Consider the following 10,927-nt stretch of genomic DNA (forward strand, 5'->3'; position numbering starts at 1 on the left):
TGCTCCAAAACAAGGAAATAAATAAATGCATTCAAAATTGAGTCTCTGACACTAAATGTGTATCAACAGTTTTAATGTCACTGCAATTCAGATTTTCTACCCAATTAAATGTGCCATAGAATCTGAAGCATTTTACCCAATAATACTGTAAAAGCTGTTGTGGCTATTTAAAAAGGGGCGGGACGACTTTCACTTCCTGTTTCAGTGCAAATGACAACAATGCTGCATTTTTAAGGCACTTCAACAAGAGACTTTTTGGGTAAACTTCACTTTCTAGTGACTAAAAATAATAATAACCAACCCAGAAGGCCGACTGAAGATAACGGTCAGGAATTTAAGTTGTGAGTAATTTATCTTTGTTTTATTGCTGCTTCTAAAACACCAGCCACATTTCCTCAGTAACTTAGGGGCATTTTATATTGTGTTGATTACTACAAAACTTTCTGAACAATTTCCCTTCCAGCATTTAACACCCCCCACCCCCACCCCACACACACACATACAGAACAGATACACTGTTCATTTTAAATGCAGTTGTACACTCGCTCATTAGAGTTAGGGTTCTTTGGTTTATACATTTATTTGTTCTTATAAATATGTAGAACAACAGTGTGGCACTTTAATTTGAGTCAAGCCCTTATTTATTCTTTAAGCCTTGAAACTTACTGAGAGTAAATATGAGTTTGGGGCAGAAACCTGTTTGAATTCGTTACTGACATGTAATTAAGAGCAACACAACTAATGTTGATATCAAATATATAGATTTGGTTTAGACTGGACTTAAACACAAAGAACACACATTTTAAACTTGTTCAGTAAAGAGATTGAACAAAGTAAAATCAGTGAAGTGTTTTATAGTAGAAAAATCTACAATATGCTAAACAATTAGCAGCTGTAAGAGAAATGAAAGTGTTTCTAAACATAATACACCACACAAAGACTCAATTTACGATGAAGTGAAAGGGAAAACACCGGAAAGCATTATCCAATTGTTCAATAAATACTTAATAAAGTCCATAAAGCATAAATAACTTTTTTTTAAACTAAATTTATAGTTGGACGTTTTAACACTGTTGTACATTAGATGGAGATTCTCACATTGCTGGAAAAGGAACTGATGCTCAGACACTCAGTGAACATATAAGAATATAAGCACAGAATTCTGCTAGATATAGAAATGTTTTCTCCAGCAGGAAAACTATTGTTTTTTAAAGGAAGTGATGAGTGATAAATAAACCAAAACAGGGTGAGGGATAATCCATCATCTTCATGGATCCTGAACTCTGAGCCGTCAGAAAGGGAAGTTGAGGGGTATTTAAAAAAAAAAAGAAAGTATTCTGCAATATTTACAGCTGAATCTGATCTCATTCTCCTAAGAAAGGAAAAATATTCCAACAGGCAAACATATAAACGTGGTCAATACTGAGATTTACAACCGCCATTATGTTAAATTGAAACTGTCTTTCCCATCAGACACTTGTCACAGTGTCCACTGTGTAATGATGAGTGAATACATTTGTGTTCTCTTTTAATCTTTTATCAACTCAGAAGTCATTCATCTTCTGCAGGTATTTCAGAATGGAGTCCATGCCCTGCGGCGAGCCCCACATCCTCTTTAGTGCCTCACACTCCCTCTCGTTGGCCTGCTCCAGAGCGGCTCGGTTAACATTCCGCACCAGCGCTTTGGACTCCCACAGAACCTCCAGGGTTGCCGTGGTGAAGAGCAGCATCATGAAAATGAAGTAAAATAAAATACAAAAGAAAAAAAATATGACTTATGGATGTCGATGTACTGTGAAGGTTTACAAAAATATTCAGCAAATGTTAAAAATTGACAAGAATTAAAGTATTAATTTCTCTTCTGGTAAAAATGAATTATTACACACATTTTATATAAAAGTAAACAAAAAATGTGTCTCAGTTATGCATGACTAATGAAATGCATTAATAAAAAAAAGGAGATAATGAAACATATGAACTGGAAGCATGCAGAAGGTCACTGAAGAAAAAAGTATGAAAACAAAATAAAGGTGATGACTTACAACTGAATTACAAGAGACTAGCTCTTTAATGCGAGCCATGACCTCCTGAGCGAAGGTCCCTGGCCAGAGCACCTGAGACACCAAGCCTTTTGCACAAGCCTCCTGGGCTGTCAGCTTTCTCCCACTCAGTAACATCTCATTAGCCTGAAAGAGAGAAGCTGCGTGTTTAATCCTAACCCAAAATGAACGACAGGTTTCTAAAAGACAAAGGGGAAAAAAGTGATGGCATAAGATGACTTTTTTATATGTTGTAACTTTTATGTGACTGGAAAATGAAGTTTGACTAATTACCGTGTACTAGTTAGATCCATTACAAATATCTGTACCGATTTACTAGATTGTGGCCAAATGATCACTAAACATGAAAGAAAATGTCAAAATGCATCAAAAAAGCATTGTGTTTAACAGCAAACAAAAATAAATTAATAAATAAACCTGGAAAGATGAACTTTTCTACTTAAAGTCTCTAACATTTTCTTGCACACATTATGCTATAGATTTAATTTAAAATGGATTAAACAGATTGAACACCACAAAAAGTTGTAGTTTTTTTTTTAATCTATTGAAAAACTAAACCAGAAATTAATTTTGACAAATATCCAGACCCGGATTCTTTATTAAATGCATATTATTTAGACCCTGCATTCATCTTTTTCTACGCACTCCTGTAGCATGATGCTACCCCCACCGTGCCCGGGGTAGGTGCAAAACAATGCATCATAAAAGTGCATTTTGTGCGCATGCAAAAAAAAAAAAAACAACCACCAAGAACTGGGGTTCCTTATACAGCATTATGTCATTCATATACACAACTAGTTAGGTTCAAGGAATATGAATAAATGAATCTTACATATCGGAAAATGTGCACAAACTCACCGATGCAACCCCCATGATGTGAGGGAACGTTACAGAAGAACACGCATCTGGCGTCTGGCCAAAGATGGTGTATGGGGTTTGAAACCAGGCCTTCTCATTGGCCCAGATAACATCACAAAGCGGCAAGATGGAGGCTCCGAGCCCAACAGCAGGTCCATTTACAGCAGCAATAATTGGTTTCTTGAACTGTATAAATGTGTTCACAAATGCCCTGGGAACAGATCATTGAAAATATAGCAGTTATGTATTTTATTGTTAACCACATACATAGCAGCAGCTCTTCAAGATGTTTTGGTAGGAGATGAAGATATATTTGGCTTAAACCCTGTTGCTTAGCTAATGACTGTCAATACGGCTGAACAGGTTAAGGAAATGTGTAATGATTCTGACTCGTGCTTTAAAGGCAAAATAAACCTCTAAGTAGTCTATAACCTACTGTAGTAGCAGAGCAAAACCAAAAAATAAAGCAAATCGATTAAAAAAAAAATAGATTAAATTATCTTTCTTCTCACGTCGTGACAGTGTGTGATGGTTGTTTTACAGATTGTCTCTTTACACATGTAACTGGCTCCTCCGTTCTTCAGTGAAACGCCTGAAACCATCGATGTAGAAACATCGTCCATTGTGTGGCAGCTGTAATGTTTTAAACCGATCAACAAACTTTACTTCTCACTGTGCAATACATTATTCTATTACTGTTATTACTATATTACTGTTATTACTATATTACTGTATTACTGTTATTATTGTTTACTGTAATTACTGTAATTACTTATTACAGTTATTACTGTTATTACTATATTACAGTTATTACTGTTATTACTATATTACTGTTATTACTATATTACTGTTATTACTATATTACTATATTACAGTTATTACTGTTATTACTATATTACTGTTATTACTGTATTACTGTTATTACTATTTTACTGTTATTACTATTTTACTGTTATTACTATATTACTGTTATTATTGTTTACTGTAATTACTGTTATTACTATATTACAGTTATTACTGTTATTACTATATTACTGTTATTACTGTATTACTGTTATTACTGTTATTACTATATTACTGTTATTACTGTATTACTGTTATTATTGTTTACTGTAATTACTGTTATTACTATATTACTGTTATTACTATATTACTGTATTACTGTTATTATTGTTTACTGTAATTACTGTTATTACTATATTACTGTTATTACTGTATTACTGTTATTACTATATTACTGTTATTACTATATTACTGTTATTACTATATTACTGTTATTACTGTATTACTGTTATTACTGTATTACTGTATTACTATATTACTGTTATTACTGTATTACTGTTATTACTGTATTACTATATTACTGTTATTACTGTTATTACTGTATTACTGTATTACTGTTATTACTGTATTACTGTATTACTGTATTACTGTTATTACTATATTACTGTTATTACTATATTACAGTCATTTCTTCACCCTCCAGCTGACAGGATTTAGCATGTGTCGTGTTACAGAGCTCCTGGTAACCTCAGCCTTCATGTCCTCTATTCTTCCTCCAATTTAAACACCATCATCATGTCCATTAAACAGCTCAGAATGAATGCGTTCTCACTGATGAGCTGTTTCTCATATTCACGATTTAATTCTATAATAAAAACAAAAAAATTGTCTTTTTTTACCTAATGGTTTCTGCCATTTTAATGCTTTCTCTTTTGCGATCGTCTGTGAGTCTTCTGATTAAGTAGATGAAGTCCAAGCCAAAACAGAACACACTCCCGACTGCACTCAGCAAGACCAACTTGCTGTCGTCCGCCGACGCTGTTGCCATGGCGCTCTGAACCTCCTTCATCACCTACAATAATCATCACACAGAAAACACTTAACTAAAAAAACATCTTAAACACATACAATTTAAGTTGAAACGGAACTTAAACTAGTAATACACAATGAAATACATTATTGTATTTCTGACATCTCCAGATTGTCTAAAGGAAAACAAAATGCACAGCGTTGAAATAATTATGGTCCACAGACTCTGATTCAGCTCTTCAACTGCAAGTAACATGTTGACACTCACATCAGGATTTAGTGAATTGTTCTCGGACGTCTTGGTAGAAAACAGAATGTGTGTGAAGCCGTCCTGTTTCTTCACAACAATGTCTCTATAGCGATAAGCGCTCTCTGTCTGACGGACGCTGAAGCGCAGCCGCTTGTCGATGGCAGAACGTTCCTCGGGTCTCGGCCGTTTGCCCAACGTGCTCGTCACTCCCGAGCTCGCGGCCACTCCTGCTGTGCCGTTCTGTACACTGGTCGAGCCGCTGGCTGACGAGGCCTCCAGAAGTGTTGACGTACCTTTGACAAAAATGAGATCAATCCCAGTCTGTATTAACACACCAAGTGGCTCAACATACATTTACGTTAGCATACAAAAGATATGAAAAATGTGTATAAAGCAATGTCATACGAGCACTTTAAACACTTTAAACACACTGAATATTTGATTCTCCATCATACTTATGGACAAATGTCTAAAAAATATGGCAACAATGCACTTTATTTATTACCCATAAAATAATATAAACAATGATGGACAGTTCTTAAATAAGAAAGAACAAACACCTTACCTGAGATGATGTGAGAACTTCATTGCTTATTAGGTATTTTGCAGTGATGTCAAAAACCTGCTCACATCCCACTAGGTGATCTTCAGGATCACGCATGGGACTGATTTCTCTTTCACTCGACTATTTATGCCTGTGACTGTGCTGACGTTACTATGACAGTCGATTGTCAATTCTTTTATTGTACTTGGTTTAAAGGTAAAAACTGTGTGTGTGTGTAAACTAAACCATTCAGAATTTTTTTACTACACAAAACAAAGTCATTCTATATCACTGGTCTAACGTCCGCTGCTGCTGCCGAACGGTTCTAGTGTTCACTTTAGATCTGCTGATAAAAAACAATAAATCAAAATACTTTCTTTTCTTCCAGCCAATTTTTTTTGACCAAATGTGTTCTGATATTCGAAGCGAATATAAAGAACTCATGTTAAATATCTACTTGCCCGACGTTAGCCAGGTTAAACATGCCGATAGGTTGTATTCAATGTGAATTTTCAAAACGCTGGATATTAAAAAGGCGCAACATCTTTCAAGCAAAGAAGGCACCAGTCCTAATATTAGTAAAGTGAGATAGGAAGCGAGGCTTCAGTCAGTGTCAGTTAATGTAGTGTGTCGACGCCGTTAAACTCCGATAGTTAACATGTCAACATACGGCTCATCTGCCTGTTGGCTCTTATGGTTTATGACTCTCACTAGAAAACTCCAATGTTATAATTTATAATGTTTTTTAATAAGTTGTCCATCTCAACAAACAGATGTAGACAAAGACAGCTTTAACATGGAACATATAACGTACCTTTCCCGTTCAGTGTCCGGACAGCAGCAGGTGTAATAGGAACCTGAAGAGGAGGCAGAGCTGCCTGTGTCCTGGGTCGTGTGCCCATGCGTGCCCGCTCCTGTCCGGGTACAAGGAAGTGTCCGGCAGACTTCTCCTGTACGGCCACTTCGGGGGGGACAGAGTCGGGCTCCTCGCCACCTTGTTCCAGACTGTGTGCTGCCTCGCTGGGAGACTGCTCCGAGTCAGCTCGACTGTTCATCGGGCTTTTTGGCACCAAGATTTTGATTCCAGACTTAGCCAAGTCCATACTACAGCGTAAAGTGCTGGCAGTAGGTGTGGATAAAAAAAGCTGCCGTTGTTTGTCTGCATTAGCATCTGTGTCCCTGTTACCCGGTGCGTTCTGTGGTGGTTGTGGTTGTTTTGTAACACTGGTGGAAGGCGTGCTCGGGGCAGATGGAGCAGGGGCGCTGCTGTTGTGTGCCTGAGGTCTGTTCATCTGCTTGCGTGCATTGGTGACGGAGGCGTGACCCACAGCCGCACTGGGAGACCTGCGTGTAGAGCGCACACAGGGCGTATCTCCAAGCCTCTCGCTGTGCTGGCGATTAAACTCATTTATAAACTCTATGCAGTTGGTTAGATTAGCTTCCGGCTCCCAAGTGTCTCCCTCAAAAGTGTAGCCTCTCCAGCGAACCAAATACTCCATTTTCCCTTTCTTGTTTTTACGTTTACCAACAATTCTCTCAACCTAGAGAAAGGGATGAGACAAAATACATTTTAATTTGGGCATAAAAACGTACGTCTTAGTGGCCAAAAAAGAGAAATATGTAAAGTGAATTCACAGAAAGTAAATCACTGCTAAATATTTTTGCATGTTTCCTTAGAAACTAATGTAATAACACAAATGCAGTTCCTTTTGTACGATTGTTGTGGACATTATTAATATTGCAGCTTTTTTAATGCAACTCTTCGATTTTCGTGCTTTTCTTTGGTGGAAAACAACTTGAAAACCCAGGATTCTTCACTTAATCTCCTACCAGTGAACACACATGTAATGACTTTCTACGATAATTGTACTCCTGTTAGACACACGTGACGCTGCGAGGCCTTTGGCTGAATACTGATTTTTCAGTAACGCTGTTTGTTATATACACTCATAAGATTGAATCCAGTGACAGGTGAAGTGAACAAGATTCTCTTGTTACTGTGGCACCTGAATATATTAGGCAGCAAGTGAACAGTCAGCTCTCGAAAGTGGGTAAGCTTAAAGATCTGAGAACATGTTGTCGGCTGGAACACTGGTCTGTTAATAAGCTTTTGTGGTTGATCCCAGTATGCAGTGGTTAATACCTACCAAAAGTGCTGAAACTGCTGGTTCTAATATGATATAACGATATAAGAACAGACAGAAGCCGGCCTGGTCTAATGAATCACATTTTCTTCTACATCATGTGAATGACCGGATACTTGGATCACTTACATCATTGTGTTTAATGTGATTTAATGATAGACTTCTTTGTGATTGCTGCTGGAGCTATTTAATGAGCTAATGCACAAGTACGAGCTAACTGGAGTTTAAAACTACAATTCTATCAATTATGACAAATTCTAACCCAAGTTGACTGTAGCTAATATGGTTAGAAGAATAAATCTACGTTGATTTTTTTTTTTTTTTTACTGTTAGACAGTTAAGAAATGAAGTGAGAGCATAAAGCCCTCTGACCCGTCTGTCTGACCCGTCTGTCTGACCCGTCTGTCTGACCCGTCTGTCTGACCCGTCTGTCTGACCCAAACTTTTATTTAAAAACAAAAAATATTTCTGCAAACTGAATCTATCTTGGATTTTTTTTTGCATTGCTGCTCACCATTGCCTTACCATTGTATATTCACACCTAATTTCTGTTCATATAACAGCAATATATTATATTATGACCATAGTATTCAATTCAATTCAAGTTTATTTGTATAGCGCTTTTTACAATAGACATTGTCTCAAAGCAGCTTTACAGAACATAAACATAAAGCAGAAGGTAAACATAATTAATGATAAAGTAAATAACGAATAATAAAAGAAATAAGAATTAACAGAATAAAAATTCTAGATTATTATTAGATATATATAAAATAGTACACATGACCACAGTACATATCCTCCTGTATATTTCGGTTTATCGTATTAATATATTTTGTTTATAGCACATACACTCTGTAAATATTAGTTTATAGTAATAGACATCTGTATATTATGTTCATAGCACATATACAGTATATGTTTTTGGCCAGTGTATTGTCTCGGTTTCAGGACTCTCCACACACAAAGTTTTGGTATTGTAACATCTCTAATAGAATTACAAGTAATACTCTGTTGAGAAAAAAATGTTAACAGCAAAATAAAGCAATAAGCAGCGGCAGTCATATTGGAAATGTTATCACTAAAATTATTTGGCATTAAACCACATTTAAAAATTAGTTAACAAAAGCAAATATCCTACTTTTATCTAAAGTATCATTGGTCACTGATCGTATGTAAGAGTAAATCACAGTTAAATCAGGAGTCACTAAAGGGAGTCGTTTTTCCATTACAGTACCCGAGTAGTCCAATATGTCTAAGTGAGAAAACCTAGGAACGTATGAATTACATGAAGCCTAATGTCACTTTTAGGGCACATACTTTAGTCCGTTTCAGGTTTGTTTGTGTTTTAAAACATGTTTTAAGATGAAATCCCTCACACACTTTAGAACAAATGCACAGATGATGCCAACGATAACTGATTCTCACTTCTGAGTCGAATGCAGCTCAAGTCAACACAAGGAGAGAGACCACAGGAGTGTAAACGTAAGGTGCGTCCTGAATCACAGCTACACTCCGTGTCATTTTGTAGTATATACTGAGATTAGTGTGTTCACACTGAAAATTCCAAGTTGTTCACTTCAAGTACCTGGATGATGCACTTATTCACACAAAAAATAATTAAGTGTAGAAAGACAGACAATTCGAGCACTCAACATCCACAGCTTTGCTTATGTAGCAGAAGGGGCGGGGCTACAAAAGCTGATGCTGGGTGACAAAATGTTCAAGATGTCTGACGACATTCCAATGGACAAAACATCTTACAAATGTTTCAGTTGTCCAACGGTGTGTGATATTTTTCCTCGGGTTAGGGTTCACCATTTTTTGCTAAAACAGAATCTCACTGTGTGTTTGACGTCATTTGTCATTGATGTAAACAGCTTATCCCCCCCCCCCTCTCTCTCCTTCACTATACTTACGGTTGAGGAAAAGTTTTAGTGTTTTATTTGAGATAATACTAAATTTCAACAATTCATACACTACACTAGAATATAATGTATAGTCTGTGTGCTTAGTGTAGGCCAGCTATAATGAACAATAAGGGAGTGAAATAATCTGATACAAGACTAAAGTTTCAACAATCTCTTGTTTTTGGGGTCTTTTGGCTGGTGGGTTGATTGATTTCCCTTTTTTTGATGGCATTTTAGCTCCTCTGTAGTTCAGCATGTCACAGAGATACAGAAAACATGCAATAACCACTTTTAGTACTTTATATTTATTTTTACATCCATCATTTAAAATATCCCTAATAAGATGTGATTTATTCGGAGTCCTTTCCTCCGTGTCAAGCTGCAGAAGTGTCACAAAGTTTGAAGGAAATTTCAGGTTCAGTTAAAGTCACATAAGCAAAAGTACATCATAGGATCTTATCAATGCTTTTTTTGTTCACTTGTTTACTTTCCTTTGTACTTTAAACACAACCAATGAGGACCAAATATTATATTCATATAAAGAACAGGTTTGAGAAGGAAAAAATCGCAGCCCTAAAAATCTCAAATACATTCCAATAGACTTAAACGGCGTTTTAGGGTCGAATCTGTTGGGATATTTTACACATATTAATGACCATTAGAACGAAAAGACAACAAAGAGGGAAGTATTTTCGGTCACCGGGGAAACCTCCCCTTTAACTGGCTTTATCTTTGTTATTCAAACACATTTTGTCACAAACTACAAATTTTACATGTGAATAACGTAAACCCAGAAGTTAAGGGTGAAGTCCAGACTTAATGCCGCACAATAATGACATTAATCTCCATCACAATAATAAATAAAACAGGTTCCCAGGAAGCAACGTGTAGGAGCTACAAAACAACTAGCCACAGCTAGCAAGCACCCGCAGGATAAAGCGTCTGTTCTGCTGCTCGGTTCACTACAATGATGCGTTATTAACGATCCCACAACAGATCAGTGCACAAACCGGTCCAGTGTGTAACAGAACCAGGACTAACCTCATACAGCTGCTCTGTGGCCATCATGGCCTGGTTAGTGCTCGATGCTGCAGTAATCCGACTGGAAGCCTTTCTCCAGTTCAGCTGGGTTTCTGGCCTCGTTCTTCAACTTTTATCGTCGGACTAATTTAATACACATCAACACGTCTTCTCACTAAATACCACACGGAAAGTTGTGATTAAGGATCGTGATGCCAAACTTAAATTAGTGTTTCTAAACTTCGGAAGCGTCGGTAACGAAACAACGCTTCGAAGTCAAAGTGGAAAGGTCACGTGGTCATGACGTTCCTACGGCTGGTCAACTAGCG

At 36.8% G+C, this 10,927-nt stretch overlaps 1 protein-coding gene and 1 long non-coding RNA gene across 2 annotated transcripts; one reads left to right on the forward strand and one right to left on the reverse strand.

Moving 5' to 3' along the window:
- The first annotated feature begins 203 nt into the window (after positions 1-203).
- On the forward strand, positions 204-3,711 carry LOC125139946. Its single transcript, XR_007139120.1, has 3 exons — positions 204-341; positions 1,569-1,742; positions 3,462-3,711. It is a non-coding gene; the product is annotated as an uncharacterized LOC125139946 (long non-coding RNA).
- cdyl (chromodomain protein, Y-like) lies at positions 835-10,927 on the reverse strand. The gene is made up of 7 exons (XM_027163523.2): positions 10,620-10,927; positions 6,339-7,065; positions 4,999-5,273; positions 4,601-4,773; positions 2,919-3,129; positions 2,043-2,186; positions 835-1,700 (listed from the first exon to the last, which is right to left on the reverse strand). Exons 1-7 carry the CDS (start codon positions 10,644-10,646, stop codon positions 1,545-1,547), a joined length of 1,713 nt encoding a protein of 570 aa, XP_027019324.2. The 5' UTR covers positions 10,647-10,927; the 3' UTR covers positions 835-1,544.

This window comes from Tachysurus fulvidraco, chromosome 22 (genome assembly GCF_022655615.1).
Source record: "Tachysurus fulvidraco isolate hzauxx_2018 chromosome 22, HZAU_PFXX_2.0, whole genome shotgun sequence".
Lineage (NCBI taxonomy): Eukaryota > Metazoa > Chordata > Actinopteri > Siluriformes > Bagridae > Tachysurus > Tachysurus fulvidraco.

Bases quoted from the DNA above. Each gene is read 5' to 3' on its own strand.
- cdyl (XM_027163523.2), bottom strand. From the start codon at position 10,646: ATGATGGCCACAGAGCAGCTGTATGAG. The intron at 7,066-10,619 runs GTTAGTCCTGGT...CCCTTTCTCTAG, and splicing joins CCACAGAGCAGCTGTATGAG to GTTGAGAGAATTGTTGGTAA. The intron at 2,187-2,918 runs GTGAGTTTGTGC...TCTCTCTTTCAG, and splicing joins ACATCATGGGGGTTGCATCG to GCTAATGAGATGTTACTGAG.